We start from the raw sequence: 22,854 nt of genomic DNA on the forward strand, positions 1-22,854 counted from the left end.
AATCTGTCAATCACTGGCTTCCTGTTACGTTATGTCCTCTGCTGACTTTAATGTCTTGCCTATGACATTTAAATGGCAGAGCTCTTGTATCTCACTGACTGAAGTGTTTTAGCTTGTCTAGATTACTTCACTCAGTTGAGGCAGCCACACTGCAAAATATTACTATCTCTTACTGCTCAGCTGGTGGAAGATCAGTTTCTTACATGGACAGTTCTATCGAATTAGTTTGAACTGTGGTCCCACAGTGAAGAAAAAAACAAAACAAAACAAACAAACAAACAAAAAATCTAGACTTTACAAAGATTCTCTGGTCTATTTAAAGTTCAATCAAAAAATATATATTTAGAAAATCGCTGTTGTCGGAGCAAAACCTTGTATATCTAAAACGCTAACTTTACAGGAGAAGAAAAAAAACCTTCTCTACTTTAATGTAAGTCAATGGAACCAGACTTTTTTTCCAAGTAATTTTGGGCCATTTCATTTGGTTCATTCATTGTGACATTTGCACGCAGTAATTTTTTAAATTATGTCAAAAACTGAAAAATGATAAAAATGGAGATGAGGTTTTGTCCCGGTAGCAGCAACGAAATGCTGTCCTATGATTTCATGTTGCTACAAAAACACACAGAGTGTCCTAAAGTCTGAAAATCAGTGTGGAACATTAAGAATTGACATATTTTCTGCAGTTAAGAACTTTTTTGTTTTAATTAAAAACTATGATGATTTCCTCTGTGTACATCTGTTCAAAGCTGAGTTTGCTGGTAATGTACTGGTTGTGTTTGTAAGTGCTGCTCAAAATGAGCTAAAATTGTCACTACCAGAACATTTTGTTTTGGCAGTGACAAAATGGAATATCCAAACATTAGTTTTAATAAAATAAACATAATTAAGGTAAAGGGTCACTGAAAGCAAAAGGATTGTAGTCTGAAGTCTAAGATCAGTTAAAAGTCCCAAGTCCGTTTTCAGCTCTGACTTTGAACCAATTCAGTAGAATCACCCAAAGCACCTCCTGAATAGCATTTCATAGAATGCAAGCTTTAAAAACATATTTTATTAGGCTATCATAGATGTATTGTGGCTCATTTTCTTCAGAGGTCTGCAAATGTGCTTTTTTGTTTATAGCACAATGTTTTTATCGTTCCAGTGTTTTAATTATTTTCCTGTGTAGTACTTTTTGTAATGTAAATGAAAAGTTCTATATAAATAAAATCTTATTATTACTATGTTCTTTATTCAGAGAGAGTACTATGTATTGTTTATGTAAACACACACTAAAAAACATGCAGTATTGAATTGCATACGTCATTTCCACATGAATAAAACACACTTTTATCTTGCAGTTTAATTGGATGCAATATAATTTATTCATGTGGAAATTGTGTACACATTTGTGTCGAGGGGAATTCTGCTGAATTTTTCAGAATTTGAACATGTTAAGATGTAAACAGAGTCATTCAGCATGGTTTGGTGTGAAATGCTCAGAGTCAGAATTGTTCACAGTGGTGGTGATAGGAACCAGACGTCCACCTCTAAAAACATGTACAAGTTATTACATGAAATGGTTATGATCGCACTGCCTGATGTGGGAGACATTGTTTTATGATAGTTTTGAGAAGGTTTTAGTGTAAAAATGTATTTTTAAAACATATCAATGGTGGAGAGAAAACAGTGTCAGTGTCAATGGTCCACCACTCATATAATATGTGGACAACAGTGGTCCTGTGGTCAGAATCTGACCAATGATGAATGGGGCAGAGAGAGGCTGGTAGCCTGTGTAGCAACAAATACAGTCTGTAGTTGTAGACCTACATGGTGGAGCTGTAAGGTAGGGGTTTCTAATAAAGTGGCCAGGTACAAACTATTCAGTAAGCAATGATGATGAATAGCAGATGAAGGATGTAGTATAGCCCTTTGCTGTAGAATGTACAGCTCTGTCCATGGTGCTGAAATCTGCTGAGAGACTGACTCAATGTGAGAAAGGAGAAACTTTCAAAATCTGATGTTTATTGTGTGCAATTTTGTGATCATTTATGATAAATGATCAATTCTTTCTGAGGTCTTAAATAATTCCCTTTTTATAATCATATTTTTGCCGGACAATTTCATTACACATGATCACCTGATTTACACTGTGTGAGAAAATGTTCTCCCAGTAAATGTGAACACGTTCTGTAGGAATGAAGCCTGGTTATCAGCAGCGTTTCACTAATTACTGAGTTTTCACATTCAGGTTTGTACTTCTGAACATTAGTGTACACAATAGAGAGGTGTAGGTGGAGGATGGAAGGAATTCAATGGAGGAGAGTAGAATAGTAGAAGAAGGTGTAGTGGGATGTTGGTAGAGAAGTGTAGAATGGAAGGATGTGGGTGGAGGGGTGTAGTGTAGAGGGTTGTGGATGAAGGAGTAAGATGGAGGGATGTGGATGGAGGAGTGCAGAATAGAGGAATGTGGGTGGAGGGAGGTAGAATTGAGTGATGTGGGTTAAGGAGTGTAGAATGGAGGCATGTGGGTGGAGGAATGTAGAATAAAGATGTGGGTGTAGGAGTGTAGAATAGAAAGATGTGGGTGGAAAAGTGAAGAGTAGAGGGATGTGGGCGAAAGAGTGTAGAATAGAAAGAAGTGTGGTTGGAGGAAAGTAGAATAGAGGGATGTGGGTGGAGGAATATAAAATAGAGTGATATGGATAGAGGAGTGTAGAATAGAAGGATGTGGACAGAGGAGTGTGGAGTAGAGGGATGTGGGTGGAGGAGTACAGAATGGAGGGATGTGGATGGAGGACTGTAGAATAGAGGGCTGTGGGCAGAGGAGTGTAGAATAGAGGGATGTAGGTGGAGCAGTGTAGAATAGAGGGCTGTGGGCAGAGGAGTGTAGAATAGAGGGATGTAGGTGGAGCAGTGTAGAATAGAGGGCTGTGGGCAGAGGAGTGTAGAATAGAGGGCTGTGGGCAGAGGAGTGTAGAATAGAGGGATGTAGGTGGAGCAGTGTAGAATAGAGGGCTGTGGGCAGAGGAGTGTAGAATAGAGGGATGTAGGTGCAGCAATGTAGAATAGAAAGATGTGGGTGGAGGAATGTAGAATTGAGGGATGTGGGTGAAGGAGAGTAAAATGGAGGGATGTGGGTGGAGGAAAGTAGAATAAAGATGTGGGTGTAGGGGTGTAGAATGGAAGGATGTGAGTGGAGAAGTGTAGAATAGAGAGGTGTGGATGGAGGAATGCAGAATAGAGAGATGTGGATGGAGGAGTGCAAAATAGAGGGATGTGGATGGAGGAGTGCAGAATAGATGGATGTAGGTCGAGTAGTGTAGAATAGAGAGATGTAGATGGAGGAGTGTAGAATAGAAGGATGTGGATGAAGGTGTGTAGAGTAGAAGGATGTGGGTGGAGGGATGTAGGATAGAGGGATGTGGGTGGAGGAAAGTAGAATAGAGGGATGTAGGTGGAGGAGTGTAAAATAGAGGGATATGGATGGAGGAGGGTAGAATAGAGGGATGTGGATGAAGGAGTGTAGAATAGAGGGATGAGGATGGAGGAGTGTAAAAGGGAGGGATGAGGATGGAGGAGTGTAGAATAGAGAGATGTAGATGGAGGAGCATAGAATAGAGGGATGTGGATGAAGGAGTGTAGAATAGAGGGATGAGGATGGAGGAGTGTAAAAGGGAGGGATGAGGATGGAGGAGTGTAGAATAGAGAGATGTAGATGGAGGAGTGTAGAATAGAAAGATGTGGATGGAGGAGTGTAGAATAGAAGGATGTGGGTGGAGAAGTGTAGAATAGAGGGATGTGGATGGAGGAGTGTAGAATAGAAAGATGTGGGTGAAGAAGTGTAGAATAGAGGGATGTGGATGGAGGAGTGTAGAATGGAAGGATGTGGGTTGAATAGTGTAGAATAGAGAGATGTGGGTGGAGGAGTGTCGAATAGAGAGATGTGGGTAGAGAAGTGTAAAATAAAGAGATACGGATGGAGGGATGTAGAATAGAAGGGTGTGGGAGGGGCTTGGCGTCTCCCGCGCGCAGCCGTGTGGTGTAGCGCGCGCTCCTCTTCATTAGAAAAGGTATCAGCTCATAGGAGGGAACAGCATCGCGAGGCAGCAGGAAGAGGAGGAGGAGGAGGAGGAGAGAGAGGAAAAAAAGAGACGGAGGGAGAGGAGGACAGCAGAGCTGCATTCCATCCTTCCTCCAGAGCACGAGCCCGAGGCGCTGAAGCGAGGAGCTACCTGCAGAAACCAGAGAGGAAAAAAAAAAACCACAAAGCTAAAAAAAAGCTCCTCGCGCCTCCAGCATGCTGCGGATTTAACAGGCGGAGTTTGTGCGCGCCTCGACCAGGACCGTTCTCCTGCAGGGTGGATGAGCGCTCAAACATACGGAGATGCAACAGATAAAGAGCCTCGCGCTGCTTTTCCACGCGCTTTTCTGGGGACTCGCCCTCGGAGGGTCTCCCAGTGTGCAGATAGGTACGTGTGGACGCTTCCACATCCACGGAGAGCCGAGATGCGCTTCGGTTAATGGCGATCCGGTTACGCAGCGCGTTCCTTCAGCGCGTTCCGAAGAGCTAAACGCCGTTCTCTCCGTGTGTGTGTGTGTGTGTGTGTGTGTGTGTGTGTGTGTGTGTGTGTGTCATGCAGGTGGCTTGTTTCCCAGAGGAGCGGATCAGGAGTACAGTGCATTCCGGATAGGCATGGTTCAGTTCGCCACGACTGAGTTCCGACTCACTCCACACATCGACAATCTGGAAGTGGCGAACAGCTTCGCCGTGACGAACTGCTGTAAGTGCGCTCTACCTTCCTTTCCCAGCAGCCACGCTGATTCATTCACTCCAAACAAATTCGCCAAATGGGCTTTTTCACGGGCGAACTGAAAATACTGCATTTTATTTGAGGTCAGTCTGTATTGGGATTGTGTTCACCCCCCTCAGCCCTGCAAATGCATCGAAATAAGTCATAACTGCACAAGAGTGCGATGCTTTTATATGAAACGCTGTGGCTGTGAGCTCTCTGGCTTTCTGCACAGATCAAAAGCTGTGATCTGCGCTTGCTGGGGGGCTTTTTTGCTTTTTTGCAAAGCTGGAGGGGATGTCATAGAGAGGGAAGTTCTTAGTGAGAGACAAAAAAGAGCAAAAGGCATTTGTACTGTTGAGCATGATAGAGCTTGTTAACGCGGTCAGTGCTAGAGAGAGTGAGAAAATGACCACAGCCCAGTTCTAACCAGCTTTAATCATAAACATATGAGCAGAAGAGTGTGTGAATGGCTCAATCAATAGATAGATAGATAGATAGATAGATAGATAGATAGATAGATAGATAGAAATGTGAAGAAAATTACAGCGGTGCAGTAACAAAAAAGATTCAGTGCATATCACATACAAGTGATATGTAGAGAAATAAGAGTATATATTAAAATTGTATATATTAGGAAATAATACATGATACAGAAATCTATATATTATCAATTCTATCTGGTAAGAAAAGCTATACTTTGGAGATTCCTTATACTAGTAAACAATACATGCTTTAAAAATCTATACATTAGAAATTCTATACGGTAAAACCAGCTATAGTTTGGAAATGATGTATGCTAGAAAACAATACATGCTATAAAAAGCTATACATTAGAAATTCTGTATACTAGTAAACAATACATGCTATAAAAAGCTATACATTAAAGAATTCTATATGGTAAGAAAAGCTATAGTTTGGAAATTATGTACACTAGGAAACGATACATGCTATAAAAGGAATACATTAGAAATTCTACATGCTAGGAAAAGCTATGTGGCATGAAAAGAGCTATATGTTATATACCATAAAAAGCTATACATTGGAAATTCTGGATGCGTGGAGAAGGTTTATGTTGGCAACTCTACATACTGGGAAAAGCTAGGAAAAGCAATATATTAGGCGATATTATATGCTATGAAAAGCTATAAATTTGAAGTTCTATATGCAAGGAAAAGTGATATTCTGTAAAAAGGTATATTCTAAGAAAAGATCTTGCATGTTTTGTGACACAAAACTAGTAGATAAACTAGGAATATGATAGGAATAAAGGCAAAATGATATACAATGGATAAGCTATATAAATGGAAAGCTATACTAGACAAAACTAATACACTAATACCGTATTTTGGGTTCTTGTATTGTCATTCTGCTAAGGATCAGTGATCCCTCCTCAGTTTGTCTTGCCTATTGCTCATGGCTCTTTTCCTCCTTTGGATAGAATTAATCTGCCAGTTTCCTCACTCTCATTATTCTCACTGCGTATCAACAGGTCCCTTTACATAATGGAGATTTGAAGCTGATCAATACGTGAAGATGTCTTTCATTCCCCTCTAGCTGGCTCACGCTGTGCTTTCAGCTCATGCTGAGCTTTAGCCTGTAACAGAGAATAAAAGTCCAGCTCAGGAGCTTGTTTGCTTTTTTAAAAATGTGATGAAGACTCTGTCGAAGATTGTGTGTTGGGTTTTGTCCAGCTGTTGTCCAGCTATTCTGTGCTACACTGAAGTAAATCATATTCAAACCAACAGGTTTCTATGCGTCCGGTCCTGTATCGTTGTATACACGTTAGTAATCTGTATACACGTAATCTGTATACACGTAATCTGTATACACGTAATCTGTTATCTTAACGACATATACGTTGTTTTATAATGTTTACACAACCACTCATATTTCCAGATGTCAGTATGTGGAGACCGTGGTTTTTGTAGATGTTACTGAATACCAAGCCAAAGGAATGTGTCAGTCTCTGAACTGATATTGAAGAATCAGTTGACTGGACAGATGAATCAATGGCTTTTTGAATTTTGCTAGTTCAGATTTCTACATTACTGCAGTACTCTCACTTCATGAGCTCATTTTGAATTTCCCAGGAGGACTGTAAATGAGAGGTGGATGCGCTGTTTTTTCCACGTAACAAAACCCCTAGATGGCACTGTGCTTTTACAGCTGTCGCTGAATGCTCCTTTCCAGCCCGCTGGGCAGCGAATGTCCAGACGTTTGATCTGGTCCAGTTGCGACGCGTGTCAAAGGGTGAAAGTTTGAGATAAGATGATTGATAGTGAACAAGGCTTAGCTGACCAATTAGTTCAGAAAATGTGCTCCTATAGTTATATGTAGACTATAGTTATACAATAGTATATGTGTATATGTCATATCAAGGCTTAACTGCAGATCTAATCAGTCGCCCTTTACATTGTGTGAACATTTCATAATGAATGGACTGAAAAGATTATCCTTTATTAGTCCCACAGAAGGGGAAAGAAATGGTCTAAAATTACTAGTTAAAAGAAAGTTTTTTTGCCACCTCCTATAAAGTTGCTGTTTTGGAAGTTTTTGTTATGACAGTGACACTAGGTATATAATACTATACATATAAATGTGTATACTACACACTTATAAATGATGGCTCTTCAAGGGTTCTTTAGTAAAGAGAATGATTCTACATAAAACCATGAACACTCAAAGAGCCCTTTGTTCTTCAGACAGATGGAGAATGTGCTGTAGATGGTTCAATATAGAACCGTTTTGAAAAGGGTTCTATCCAGCACCAAAAAGGGTTCTTCTATTGTTATGATGTCAGTCTTGGTACAATAGAAGAACCATTTTTAGTGCTATGTAGAACTCTTTTCAAAAAGAACCCTCTACAGCACATTCTCCATCAGTCTGAAGAAACCTTTCATGATGCAAAGACCCCTTTAATCATGCAAAGGGTTCTTTGAGTGTTCATGGTTTTATATATATAGAATCATTTTATGTATAATGTGTACTATGTGTACATGTATATGTGTAGTACCATAGTATGTGCATAGTTCCATATCTATTCTATCTCTCTCTCTCTCTCTCTATATATATATATATATATATATATGTATATATGTGTGTGTGTGTGTGTGTGTGTGTGTGTGTGTGTGTGTGTGTGTGTTGTTGTCAGAACTAACTGTTACTATTACCCATATTGTCGCTTTCCAATAATGTAATAATAAATATATAAAGTATATATAAATTTAAAAAATCTAATTTTTTCATTTTTCTACATAATTTGCACAAAGGACTTGAAATGTCATGATTCATTCACCTATAGAAATGCTTTTCACATCAAATGTAATTTATTTTCGTTAAATTAAAAGTTAAGAACATGTTTGCCTTCTCCTGTAAAGTGACCATTTTGGAGATATATTTTTAAAAGTACTTTGTAGCCATTCTACAAGGGATGAAATCATCAGTGGCTCTGTAGAGTGGACAGAACCTTTAAACTGAGCTGGTCTGCAACCACAGCACTCTGGAGCTGGTATTTTCTCTGCGTTGTTTGAATGTAAAGGTTAGACTCAGAACAGTCTCATTACTGAGATGTGGCAGGTGCTTCTCTGGACAACAAAGAACTTGCTTTGTGCTGTTCTATGGATTTTATAATGAAGAGGCAAAACAACTTGGCATTACTGCAGCTACACACTCAGAAGACATGTTTAAAATATATATATATATATATATATATATATATATATATATATACATATATATATATTTGGCTTTGGCACTGAGCATATTCTTGGCTTAGCATCCTGTTCTTTGTCATCAGCCTCTTCAGTAGGGATTTTCATGAGCCTCTTTGAGGTTGCCTGAAACCGAGAGTGATTTTCCCCCCTTTTTTCTTCGAACAGTGTGAAAAGATGAGCTGTTTTATGTAGGATTTAATGCTCAATGTTACCCTCCTCGATTTCTCTCCATGGACCCATGTCCCGGTTTCATATATGAAAGCATTATATTAAGCACTGTGGCACCACAAACCTAATTTTAGACCGTCTTCATGTTGAACGAGCCCTATTTAAAGCTAATCTAGGGGGAAAGCGAAATGGTCAGCTGTCCATAGCCTATATTTTTTTAATCATCATAAACAGTCTAATGTAGAAGACATTATGCCTGTGCTATGACTGTTTTTTTTATATAAATTACCATGCATAAGTAATGGAAGTTGCTTACAGACTGAGTGGCTTAAATATCAAAATATTTAACCATGTTAATCAATGCATGATCAATTCTGCATGTGTGATGACCCAGAGTGTTTGCTTTGCTGAGTTGGGACCGGGGGGCTTTAATTTGCATGTGTTCAGTGGGAATTCCTTTTTATAGTGGGCTCAATCAAGCCCAGCAGGATTAGGCAGTGGTCATCAGTAGTAGTTAAAACATTCCCTTCAAACGCAGCACAGTGCTAATGCTAGTTCATTAAGTCTCCATCTTAACACTCTATTAGATTTGAGCAGTTTTATTTATATATACCAAAAACAGTCAAGATTAATTTTCACATGACCATTTTCCGAACTCATTATTATTCATTAATAATAATATATTATTCATTAATAATAATAAACAGGCTTTGTCTTTAAGACTGAAGTGTGTAAATGAGCTGTGGGTGGGGCTACACTGTTATAGGCTATAAAAGTGTATATATGTATAAATATGTTATTTTTAATGACCGCACAAAAGCAAAGAAAACAAAACAAGCTCTTTTCAAAGCATAGTTCCCATAGGTGGACTGGGGAGTGAATGGCACATTGTTTGCATACTACGCCAAACTCGTTTATTTAAGCAAAGCATGGAAAATCCTTGCAGACCATTGCTGATTTGTTTGAGAAATGGAAAGTGGGTCTCCTGATTAATAATGAATGCTGTAATTAAGGTAAAGCATCAATATATTTATTTGTTGAGGCTTGTGTGTAATTTTCTGTTAGGTATGTTCTTAATTTTGTTAAATAGAGCTTGATGGCTGTTTATTAAAGGATGAAATTGAGTAAATGAAGGGAGCCTCTGACTTTTGCACAGAACTGTACCTACAGCCAAATTGTTTTTATATTATTGAGAACAGTGATTCTGAACTGTTAAACAGTAGTGTCTATAACAGCCCTCAGTGTGTAGTGATGGTGTATCCAGGTGTTTGTCTCCTGCTTTCTGGAGGATTTAACACTGTTTCAATTAAAGAGACCTGCTGCTCCTCTCTGACTGAACCAGCAGGCCCCTCACACTGACATGTTCACTCTGATCTCCTCCCTCAACTCAGCTACAGCAGGAAAAGGCTGAGCCACAGGAGATAAAGAGCAAGGGGGAGAGGAAAGATGGAGGGAAAGAAACTGGATTAATGATATAGTGTTGGGTTAAAGAATGAGGAAAAGATAAAAAAAAAACAGGAAGCAAAGAAAAAAGAAAAAAGAAAGAAAAGAGAAAGAAAGAAAGAAAGAAAGAAAGAAAGAAAGAAAGAAAGAAAGAAAGAAAGAAAGAAAGAAATGCGTCTGAAAGAGTGATATACTGACTGTATCTGAGTGAATGAGGCTGAATGAGTGATATACTGTATTGCATCTGAGTAAAGAGTCTGAACGAGTGATATACTGACTGTATCTGAGTGAATGAGGCTGAATGAGTGATATACTGTACTGTATCTGAGTGAATGAGTCTGAATGAGTGACATACTGTACTGTATCTGAGTAATTGAGGCCGAATGAGTGATATACTTATAACTCTTGATATACCTATATACTTAAGTGAACGAGGCTGAATAAGTGATGTACTGTACTGTATCTTAGTGAACGAGTCTGAATAAATGATGTACTGTACTATATCTGAGTGAAAGAGGCTGAATGAGTGATGTACTGTCTCTGAGTGAGCAAGGCTGAATGAGAGACATAGTGTGCTGTATCTGAGCGAATGAGGCTGAATAAGTAATATACTATACTGTATCTGAGTGAGAGTCTGAATAAGTGATATACTGTACTGTATCTGAGTAAAGAGTCTGAATGAGTGATATACTGTACTGTATCTGAGTGAAGAGCCTGAATGAGTGATATACTCTACTGTATCTGAGTGAATGAGGCTGAATGAGTGATATACTGTACTGTATCTGAGTAAAGAGTCTGAATGAGTGATATACTGTACTGTATCTGAGTGAAGAGCCTGAATGAGTGATATACTGTGCTGTATCTGAGTGAATGAGGCTGAATGAGTGATATACTGTACTGTATCTGAGTAAAGAGTCTGAATGAGTGATATACTGTACTGTATCTGAGTGAATGAGGCTGAATGGGTGATATACTGTACTGTATCTGAGTAAAGAGTCTGAATGAGTGATATACTGTACTGTATCTGAGTGAACGAGGCTGAATGAGTGATATACTGTACTGTATCTGAGTGAATGAGGCTGAATGGGTGATATACTGTACTGTATCTGAGTAAAGAGTCTGAATGAGTGATATACTGTACTGTATCTGAGTGAATGAGGCTGAATGGGTGATATACTGTACTGTATCTGAGTAAAGAGCCTGAATGAGTGATATACTCTACTGTATCTGAGTGAACGAGGCTGAATGAGTGATGTACTGTATCTGAGTGAAAGAGTCCGAATAAGTGATGTACTGTACTGTATCTGAGTAAAGAGTCTGAATGAGCGATATACTGTACTGTATATGAGTGAATGAGTCTGAATGAGTGATATACTGTACTGTATCTGCGTAAAGGGGCTGAATGAGTGATATACTATACTGTGTCTGAGTAAAGAGGCTGAATGAGTGATATATTGTACTGTACTGTATTTGAGTGATAAAGTCTAAATGAGTGATATACTGTACTGTATCTGCGTAAAGAGGCTGAATGGGTGATATATTGTATTGTATCTGAGTGATAGAGTCTAAATGAGTGATGTACTGTACTGTATCTGAGTGAAGAGCCTGAATGAGTGATATACTCTACTGTATCTGAGTGAATGAGGCTGAATGAGTGATATACTGTACTGTATCTGAGTAAAGAGTCTGAATGAGTGATATACTGTACTGTATCTGAGTGAAGAGCCTGAATGAGTGATATACTGTGCTGTATCTGAGTGAACGAGGCTGAATGAGTGATATACTGTACTGTATCTGAGTAAAGAGTCTGAATGAGTGATATACTGTACTGTATCTGAGTGAATGAGGCTGAATGGGTGATATACTGTACTGTATCTGAGTAAAGAGTCTGAATGGGTGATATACTGTACTGTATCTGAGTAAAGAGTCTGAATGAGTGATATACTGTACTGTATCTGAGTGAACGAGGCTGAATGAGTGATATACTGTACTGTATCTGAGTGAATGAGGCTGAATGGGTGATATACTGTACTGTATCTGAGTAAAGAGTCTGAATGAGTGATATACTGTACTGTATCTGAGTGAATGAGGCTGAATGGGTGATATACTGTACTGTATCTGAGTAAAGAGCCTGAATGAGTGATATACTCTACTGTATCTGAGTGAACGAGGCTGAATGAGTGATGTACTGTATCTGAGTGAAAGAGTCCGAATGAATGATGTACTGTACTGTATCTGAGTAAAGAGTCTGAATGAGCGATATACTGTACTGTATATGAGTGAATGAGTCTGAATGAGTGATATACTGTACTGTATCTGCGTAAAGGGGCTGAATGAGTGATATACTGTACTGTGTCTGAGTAAAGAGGCTGAATGAGTGATATATTGTACTGTACTGTATTTGAGTGATAAAGTCTAAATGAGTGATATACTGTACTGTATCTGCGTAAAGAGGCTGAATGGGTGATATATTGTATTGTATCTGAGTGATAGAGTCTAAATGAGTGATGTACTGTACTGTATCTGCGTAAAGAGGCTGAATGAGTGATGTGCTGTACTGTATCTGAGTAAAGAGGCTAAATGAGTGATATACTGTACTGTATCTGCGTAAAGAAGCTGAATGAGTGATATACTATACTGTATCTGAGTGATTGAGTCTAAATGAGTGATATACTATACTGTATCTGAGTGATAGAGTCTAAATGAGTGATATACTGTTCTGTATCTAAGTGATAGAGTCTAAATGAGTGATATACTGTACTGTGTCTGAGTAAAGACGCTGAATGAGTGATATACTGTGCGCGGTCTGAGTTTAGAGTATGTTAACGAGTGTGTTAGCGCTTCTGTACTCTATAGATTATTTTAATGTCCCTCCCGCTGGACTCGGGGACAACCCTGACCTATTAAACCCCTCCCACCCCGGCCCTTGCTGGGCAGCCAAAAAAGCCCTGCATAAATTATCTGACAGTTCGATTTCCGCTCGCCCGAGCCTCCTCGGAGAGCGAGCGAGAGAAGCTCTAATTGTGTTTCTCCCAGTAAGGGCTTTTAAGGCTGACCTTTTCCTGAGCTGCGCTGTCATACTGCTGCTTTAACGTCCAGCACTGTGTCTCAACGTGACGACTCAATCATGGTCAGCTGTGTTAGCCACCGCTAGTCCACATGGGGCCTGGGCTGTTTTCAATCAGGGGTAATCAATTCAATAATTCAATAATCTACTTCACAGAGTTGATGCAGTGGCTGTCGGGAGGCACTGAGTAGCTCTCTTAAAAATGGCAGCACCCAAGGGCTCCCGAGTGGCGCAACTGTCTAAGCGTTGGCCCTATCATCAGGAGATCGCGAGTTCGATCCCTGGTGATGCTACAGCCATCCGTAGCCGGGAGTCCGAGAGAGCACAATTGGCCTCGCTCTCTGGGTGGGTGGGACGGCCCCTCCTTCTCCCCCCATCACTCAGCGTGATGCTAGTCAACGCTGGCGTCTGTTAGCTGACGTAACAGATCTGGCGGTTGGCGCTTTCCTCCGAGTGCGTTCGGCTGTCCAGTGCGTGAGCGGCAGTTCAAAAGGAAGTGGTGGTTGGCTTCACAGGTACAATCCACAGAAACGCATTGCCAGTGCAGCAGCCGCACATGAGTCAAAGGTCACCATGCCCATTGGGCTAGAGGGTTATAAAGCCCACCAGCATAGGGCTGTGGAGCAGCGGAATTGCCTTCTCTGGTGTGATGGAGCTCCATCCAATACCTTTGGGATGAGTTCGAGTGATCCAGAACCGACCATCCAACATCAATCCCTGACCTCACTAAGGCTCAATCAAATCCAGCTTACAGCAATGTTCCAACATCTAGTGTAAAGCCTTCCCAGAAGAGTAGAGGCTGTTACTGCAGCAAAGGGGGGCAAACTCACTATTGATACCCTTCATTTTAGAAGAGCAGGTGTCTACAAACTTTTGGACATAATGAATATTTTATATAGATAGTTTATACAGTTTCTGTGTTTATCACTTTTCACAGTAGGCATAAAAAGCTTTTGTATATATGTTTTTTTATTGTTTATTTTGTCAGTTGTACATGATTGCTTGATATGAAGAAAGCTGCAGTTGCTCATGGCTCACTGGCAGCTGAACACAGAGTCACAGTAGTTCACACACAGAGAAACAACAGTGTCATCTGATACCAGAGATCGGGGGAACATTTTTATTTGATTATGTATTAATCAAAACCATCCAAGTCCATTTTCTTGCCGTTGGTGGAATGGCCAGTAGAAAGTCTTCAGAAAGAGGTTAAACAATAGTACATGAGAGGCTATGTGTTACCATATTAAAACATTACGGCTGTGATTTGGTTGCAGGCACAAGCTTGTGAATAAGATCACAGCTTTGGTTTTCACCATGACATACAACATCAAGTGTTCTATTGTTTTATATACTTCTGCAAAGTAAAGAAACAAGTAAAGCAGTAGCCCTGAACATTGTATAAAATGTTTTTTAATATTCACAACTCCTTCCACCCAAAAAAGTAGCTCCCCTTTTAGAGCCATAAAACAGTCACAACATCAGGTTCAGCTATACTTTTTTGATATTTGCCAGATGAAGCTGAAAGTGGTTTTGTTCCAGTCAGTGTTTAAAGCATCTCACAGCTCATCTTCTTTGCTGAATTGTGATCTTGTTTAGTTGTTCACAGCTAAATGGAAATATATGGTGTTATAGACTATGTATAAAGAATAGCTCTTGTGGTCAGCTGGTCTTCACTCTTGAAAAGCAAACCAGGGCCAGAGGTTTATCTGATGAAGTTTTAGGTTGAACTGACAAAACATTTATTACTGTGCTGTGTGGGATAACTAACTCAAACTTTGGCTTTATAAGGCTTGAAGAAACGGTCTAATGAAACACGTTTCGAAAATTAATAATGCAGAAAAGCACAGTCAGTGCGTGATGGAGCGAGGGATTTCTCTCTCTGGCTTTTGGCCAGGACTAAGCGCGCCACAGACACTCTCTCTGGCCAGAAGGATGCTCAGGATGTGCTCTCTTACTCATAGGAAGCTGCAAGACTTCCAGATTGTTCTGCTGTTACCATAGCGATGAGCTCAGCTCGCGCTAAGGCAGACTGTTAACCCGCTTTGTCTGCTGCGAAGCTCATACACTCTTCATCGTGCCAGGAATGAAGGTTCATCCAGCAAAAACAGTCTAAAGCATTTGTACGCCTGTAAGCGCATTTGTTTTCTAACGTTGTCAGAGCAAAATTGTCCTCCAGAGAAAAACAGGTCTTAGCTACTTTGTAAAGTGCTTTTCATTATAAACTGAAACCAGTTCTTTTTGGTTCCGGGGGGTTAAGATTAGGTTTAATTCTTACAATTTCTAAATGCCTACATATATACAGTAATGTGCAAAAGACACAGACTACCTTTAATTTTTTTTATTTTTATTAAGTACAAGAGCTTCATTCATTTTTCAGTAGATATCTCTATAGTCATTTTAGACATTTTTAGATATAAGAAAATCCACTTAAGAAGGGACAAAGTCATAGGAAAGTTTCCAAAACTGGATTTCAGAAAATGATTATAAGCTAGAGAGAAAATAGGACTCCTAACAACCACCTGGAAGACCTGGTAGACACCAAAACTGCCTCATCAGATAAAATGTTAGAACTGAAGATTGGGGGAGGTATGTGCCTGAAACCTTTTCTTCTTCCAATCTAACAACTTGTAAATTAACATTCTTACCTTCCGTTCCTATGATGAGTTGTGATGTGTTTGGATAACTTCAGAAAATGATCAACCAACTTCTAAGACTGAACTTGCAGGTGTGTCTGCAGATTTCTTTGAGAAACTGAATGAAACTGAAAAAGAGTAAAGTGTGGATGCACAAAATACAACGAATGTTATATTCAGTATATAAATATATATATACATGTTTTCTGCTTTTCTCCAGATGCTGAAAAGCTTGTACTTAATGGCTGTTCTCACTGGAGATTAAATAAATGCAGGGAGGAGACATTTGCAAAGTACTATATATAGATATATCGCTGTTGTCGGAAGATAACCTTGTATCTCCATTGTTGAACTTTTTCAGTAGAGTAGGTTTTTTCCTTCTCCTGTAAAGCTACAATTTTGAAGATTTTGTATATATATATATATATATATATATATATATATACACACACACACACATCCCGACATTGTATAAAAACCAGTATGTATGTGTGTGCGTGTGTACGTGTGGGTGGAATATGATTTGTCCTGCCAGGGTGTGAAATCTGTTAGATGAGAAACACACACACATTCCCTTCCCCGATCACCATGGAGATATGTCTGCCTGTCAGAAACTCATTTACATAATGCAGATTTTTTTTTCTTCAACTAAACAGTGAGAGCTTGTGGCGACAGCGCTGTGTTAGAAATCAAATTCCTACGAAGCGATTTCTGTGATATGATGCAGACTGTATCATTAACACCCACACTCTGTTCTCCAGCTCCGTGCCTGTTATGACATCAGCTTTACTTTGTTACTGCCGTCTTTATATGAAATTAAGTCTCACCCTAATGCTTACAGTGAAATGTAGTTAATATATAATCAAACACATGATCACAGATTTTTGTACAGAAGCAATAATCACAACAAAGAGAGGAATTTGATCAGAAAAGGCAGAGGCACTTTTCAGACAGCAGCTCACTTGTTGACGTTTCACTGCGTTCTTTCAAGTCGTTAATCCTTTTTTATTCATTGGCAGTATTGCTCGTTATGGATAACTCGTTTGTAGCTCCGGTGCCGGAAGTTCTTTTTTTTAATGTAATCATTTGTGAGGCTGACTACATCTCCAGAACCACAAGCTAATTTCCGCTGCTGTCTCTGTGAGGTCTTGTTGCCATGGCAGCCAAACTCGGCGATGATGAATGGGCCGTTTAGCTGGAGCTGTTGTGTTTATAATACTGGACCGTGACCTGCAACACGTCTGTATTAAGACACTGTTCTCCTAGCATGAGTCTATGTATTGTAGATACCAGCTCATGCAGCGTTTCTTCTGAAATGAATCGTATTTAAAGTGTGTTCATCTCCCTTTGCCACAGTAACAGCCTCTAATCTTCTGAAAAGGCTTTACACTATATGCTGGAACATTGCTGTGAGGATTTGATTGAGCATTAGTGAGGTCAGAATGGTCAGTTTTGGATCACTCCAGCTCATCCCAAATGTATTGGAAGGAGCTCCATCACTCCAGAGAACACAGCCCAATGCTGGGTGGGCTTTATACACCTCTAGCCCACACTTGGTGACCTTAGACTCGTGCGGCTGCCCCAGAGCATCCCATTCTATTGGTCAGTGCTTTTCTATGGGGATTATACAAGCTGGGTCTGCACAATTGAGTCCAGATGATATTATGATTATATTGGCTGGAGATTGGATAACACAATTTATACATCAACGTTTGGGCTCCAGTATCTAATTGGTAGGGGTAATGGGTTTTAACCATTGTTTAAAATTAATTTAATTATGCAGTTTCCTTTAACTTATGAAATCTTATAGCTCTACACCCCAAGCCTGTACAAGCTTATTTGAGCATTATAGACCCTTAATTGCCACATTGGCTGTGCTAATGACAAATCAATATTTCCCCCAATTACACTACACAATGTCCTTTATTTTAATTATGTATTGATTGAACAGAAAAGCCAGAAATTCTTGTAAAAATACTTCTTACTTCTCAGTTCCGCAGAAATGAAAGAGCACAAGAGATTTTCCATCACGTTTTTGTATCTGGTGCTATAATTTGAATTGATTACAGATTTAATCGTTCGCGTTTGCAGCCAGTTTGTGGTGATTAGCGTGTTTGGCTCTGGTAATTAGCGCATGCTAGTTATAGATTGTTGAAATCTTTTGCTACTTTAAAGGGAGCGGGAAAACTTTGGGACCTTGCATCCACTTTGATGGATGATGCATTGATGATTAGCTCACAGCTCAGGGATGGAGCGTCTACATCTGCTCATTTGATTCTAGCCAAGACGTGAGAGGCTGGATGACTATACAAACAATTTTTTCTAAAAGTTAAGTTGTGAAACAAAGTTTCAAAATTGTCATTTCCAAATTAGCCATTTTGAGAATTCAACTAGTCATTATTTAACACATATAACAACCTCCATTTTGTCATGTTGGTGTGTTTTTAATTTTCACAAGCTTTGAATTAGTATATAGTTTATTAATCACGTTATATATTAATGCTCAGAGTTTTCAAAGTGTAATAAAAGTGGTAAGCCAGTTGGGAAGGAAAACTTTTTTTTTACAGTATCACAGGACAGATAAAACAAAACATACATAAAACCAACAGGCTCAGTTTATCCAGAGAACAGCCTGATTCTGAGAGATCTTATCCCAGTTGTGGTCACCAATAGTAAGTCATAAAATCTGCCCAAACTTTTTTGTCCATGTGATTTTTAATTACATCTTTTGGTTCAATGTGAAATATGTAATTGTGAACACTAAGAGAATGTATCACTTTCTGTTTCAGTCCAGACCAGGAGAACGACATTACAAATGTAAACGTTCCCTAACACACCTACCTAACCTCGCAATTAGCTATTGAATCAGATTTGTTTGAGCAGGAAAATCACTAAACTTTCCACCCTGTTATAAAAAATATCTGACCTGTAGGTTATTTGCCAAACAGCCCATATCCTGTGAAATCCTCTGAAGTGTTACTATCTGTAGGGAATGTATTCATGTGAAAATCGCACCCCATCCTTACTATTCTCTAAAGGTATGTTTTGCCACAAAGACCCAAGGGGGACCTAGATCATAAAAATTTTCATATTTTAAAAATTATGTTACTGGCTCCTATAATGCATAAATTCCCTGAATAAAATAACAGGCATGCCAGATTTAAAGGAATAGATAGGTTATTAGTTATTAACATTTGGTTTCTTATTTCTTTTTGGGGCTTTCTTGATTCTCTTTATTTGATTCTGTTGTGCTGGCTAGGGGCCAGATCTGAAGCTTTAGACCAAAAGGAACCAAAAAAAGGGGTGAATAGATCTGTAAAAGCCTCAATCCATGCTGATAGATGCTGCATAATCTAAGAAGTTTGACTGCAGTTCTGTAAGTGCTCCTGAGTGCTGAAGTAGTTTTAGGACTTTTTATGTTGTTTGCAAGGCTTTACTTCTACTTAATGATTTTATTGCAGTTATAAGACTTTTATTTAGTTTGGGTTTAGGCCACTGTAAACGCTTCTGTAAGATAAGCCCACTTTACACAAGACCTGTAGTCTTACTGCATGCCACATTGCACAGGATGCTGCGAATAAAATCTTGGCCAAACTCAATGTCAGACTGTGAGAATTCATGCCATGAATCAGATTATGTGATAAAGATTTTCTGCTGATAGATGCAAGAAAATTACATGTAATGTGCTTACTTTTTGCCAAAAAATAAGGCCACGTAAGCCAAAATAACAACCTTGATATAATAGTGACAATGCTTAGAAAAAAACATTTATTAAATGTTTAAAAGGAGAGGTTGGAGATATTTCTGGCTGAGGGGGCTACATAGAATGTTCATGAAAGTGAGATTCAGGTCAGTCTGCTAAACTATGCAGTATCTAGCTATGCCATCTCACTGCAGGTCACTCTATTGATGGTATTGCTATGATGTCACAATCATATTGCCACCATTGGCAACTTCAAGTTCATTCAGCAGTGCTGTGGCGGTTTGTAATGTGATAACAAAGTCATAAGAAGCATCCAGCAGAGGCAGTAAAACGTTTTTCTTTTTGATCACTTTTTAAATCTCATTTTTAAACCATATTAACTGATACATTTGAGTGTACTGCCTTGATTTTATTTGTTTTGTTGCTGAAACCACATACTAGCTCACTAAATAGTGTGTAAAAATAGCACATATACTATTAGAAGTGCAAGTGTGTTTTGGGACGCGGTGTTAGATGAGCCAGTGAGACGCGTTCAACAGCTGCTCTGCTGTGCTGCTTGTTAGCTGCTCACAAACGTCAAAAATCGATTTTCTGAATATTTAATTTATAACATGATGTTGACGGAACGCAAAAGGCGGAACTTGGAAGTGCGGAAGTGCAGCGCCCGGACAGTCTGTGGCGGCACATAACAAAAACACAACTGGATGAGCGAGAAATCCGACCGGCTCCCTCTGCATTAAAAGCCAGGTTAGGTCAGGAGTCACAACACAAATGATAAGAAGAGCCATTTTGACCTTTCAACAAAAATCAAACCACTGTGGGAGCCGCAACATTTAATGTCCAGTATGTGATAATGTCCTAGTATAGGCTAAACAATATAAACGAAAGCGCAGATTTACTTTGCTGTGCTTTAAGCTTTAGCTCAACTATAGCTGCTTTCCTCCCATCTCCGCCAGAAAACTTTTCCTCGGAAGTAGATCAGTTAAATGTCTCTCAACGTTCGACTGTTTTCCGAAGCTGAAGTCGCTTCTTATTCTCCAGCTTCTTGTTCGAATTTACCCGTTCCACCTTAAATTCTAACTGAGGCGCCAAATGTAAATGCGGCACCATTTAAGGTGGAACGGGAGAATTCAAAAGAGAAGCTGACTTCAGCTTCGCCACTTTTTAGTATTTGACAGTCTCTCGTTGCAGATTTAACGTACCAGGAAACCAACTGAAGTGCTTATAAATGCGAATAACGCATCGCTGCTATGTGAGCTGCAGTCTGCACGCCGGTTCTCAGCCGTTGCGAAACAGGGCTTTCGCGCTATGTTGCACACGTCCCGTCTCAAAGATACTTTACTGACACAGCGATCCCCCCGTCTCTACAACGAGACCAAAACCGAAGTTATAAAATCACTAAAGAAAACGGGTAGAATAGCTGTAACGTGCTGCGTGGACATCCACTGCCACTGGATCTTATTTCACCGTAACTGCGCATTTTATCGCAGATGAGTAGCAGCAGCTTCTCGTGCTCCAGACAAGAGCACTGAATGAGAGCCTTCGTTCACTTGCCACATCACTTCCATTTGTTTTACTAAAAAAGATATTGGAAGTAAATTCATTATGGATCATTACAAATACTTTGCTTTAAAAGTACCAAGTCACTTTAATTAACAATAACACCGAGTCACTTAGTCACTTTAAAATGTATATTGTCTCTACATTCTGTGTATATTTTGTGTATATTCTGTGTATATTTAATATTTAATATATTTCAGTTGGTTTTTCTTGTACTTTCTGTAGAGTTATTATCTGAGCCTCACCACAAGCATTTCAATGCATAAATGTCCTGACATGTTGTGCAAATGACAAATAAACTTGAAACTTGAACTCGAAACTTGAGCTCACACAGTGAGAAAATATAAATGCTATATAGAAAAAAAGATACATCGAGATGCATCAATAATCGTTTTACTATCGCATCGCAGCCCTCTGAATCGTAATGGAATTGAATCGTGAGGTGCCTAGAGATTCCCACCCCTAACATATATATATATATATATATATATATATATATATATATATGTGTGTGTGTGTGTGTGTGTGTGTATGTATACTATTTAATGTACTTTTTGTAAAATCTCACAGATTGTATTTTACTGAACTCTGAGAATAAGAAGGCTAGTCCGTCAATCTAGGTAATTTTCTTCTCGTAGCGTTTTTTGGAGGCTGCATCTAAAGTGTCCACATATTTTTTCATGTTTTTGTGGTCATTCTGGTCTTTTTTCACTATTTTGCTTTTGGTCTTCAGCCACCTGCAGGACTGTTGCTGCAGTAATGGTGGTGAGATGAGCTCTATCAGTCAAAGTTACAGCTTGTCTACCAACATGGCAACATGGTGTTTTTAATGACGCAGTCAAATACTTTGAAAATGCGAACTGAAGGAGAAGCCAGCTTAACCCTTTGGGGTCTGAGGGCATTTTCTCAATGTGTGCATATCTTCCTAAATTCTCCCTTAAAGGCTCTTCATATAACATGATACTTATATGTTTCATATCAAAATGCTCCGTTATCTTCATCACTACTTTCCAAAACCACTGCAGCAACTTCAGCAGCTGTACTCTCTCTGCACATCATTTCACATGTGTCTCCTATGTGGACTGAATGAAGAATGAAGGATTTCCAGCATGATGGGTCAGTCCTTAGTGATTTTCTGAGTGTCCATTGGTCAGTTTCATACAAAATGTAGACAGACACACAAATCCACCAGTTCTACATGGTGAGAGGCAGATGACATGTATCTCAGTCCCTCTTCATAGCCTCATAACTCCGGATGAGAGTCACATACAATATTATGATAAGATGGAATGGAAAGGGCGACTCTGCAGATGCAGGAAATGTTTGAACCGTATTTCTGCGCTGGATTATCATAAAGATACAGAAACACATATAGAAACATTTAGACACAGATGAGTTTGTGGACCCCAGAGGGTTGATAACATGAGCTAATATTCTTAGTGGGCAGTTAAGTTTTTGGCTTAACTTATCAGCTCTCTCACCCACATGGCGTTTCGAGCCTCCTTATTGGTTATTTTAAATTGTTTGTCATAGCAGCGAGATTTTTGACCAAAATTTCAAAAACTGGCAGAACTTTGTCATAGTGTTTGGTCTTAGAGGCAGAAAATCACTCACTGTGGAGCACTTGAAGCATCCAAAGACCACTGATTGTAGCCCTCGATAAAATAATTTGTTCATATTTATTTTATTTTTTTTGACAGTATTTAAAGTCATTACGATTATCGCACAGTGTAAACCCGCCTTTAGTGGGCAAGCTCTTCTACAGAAAGGGACTGTAGGTAAGTGAGGGTCT

At 39.3% G+C, this 22,854-nt stretch overlaps 1 protein-coding gene across 6 annotated transcripts in view; it reads left to right on the forward strand.

Moving 5' to 3' along the window:
- Positions 1–2,335: 2,335 nt before the first annotated feature.
- The window catches only part of gria2b (glutamate receptor, ionotropic, AMPA 2b), a 68,633-nt gene continuing 48,114 nt past the window's right edge, over positions 2,336–22,854 (forward strand). For all 6 annotated transcript variants that reach the window (XR_005007191.1, XM_036569264.1, XM_036569259.1 and 3 more), the window contains exons 1-2: positions 2,336–4,451; positions 4,623–4,763. Coding sequence is in view for 5 of the 6 variants with exons in the window: in XM_036569264.1 (XP_036425157.1) it covers positions 4,367–4,451; positions 4,623–4,763 (226 nt within the window). In the remaining variant the exon portion in view is untranslated. The remainder of the gene's footprint in view (positions 4,452–4,622; positions 4,764–22,854) is intronic.

Source organism: Colossoma macropomum, unplaced genomic scaffold (assembly GCF_904425465.1).
Source record: "Colossoma macropomum unplaced genomic scaffold, Colossoma_macropomum, whole genome shotgun sequence".
Classification (NCBI taxonomy): Eukaryota; Metazoa; Chordata; class Actinopteri; order Characiformes; family Serrasalmidae; genus Colossoma; species Colossoma macropomum.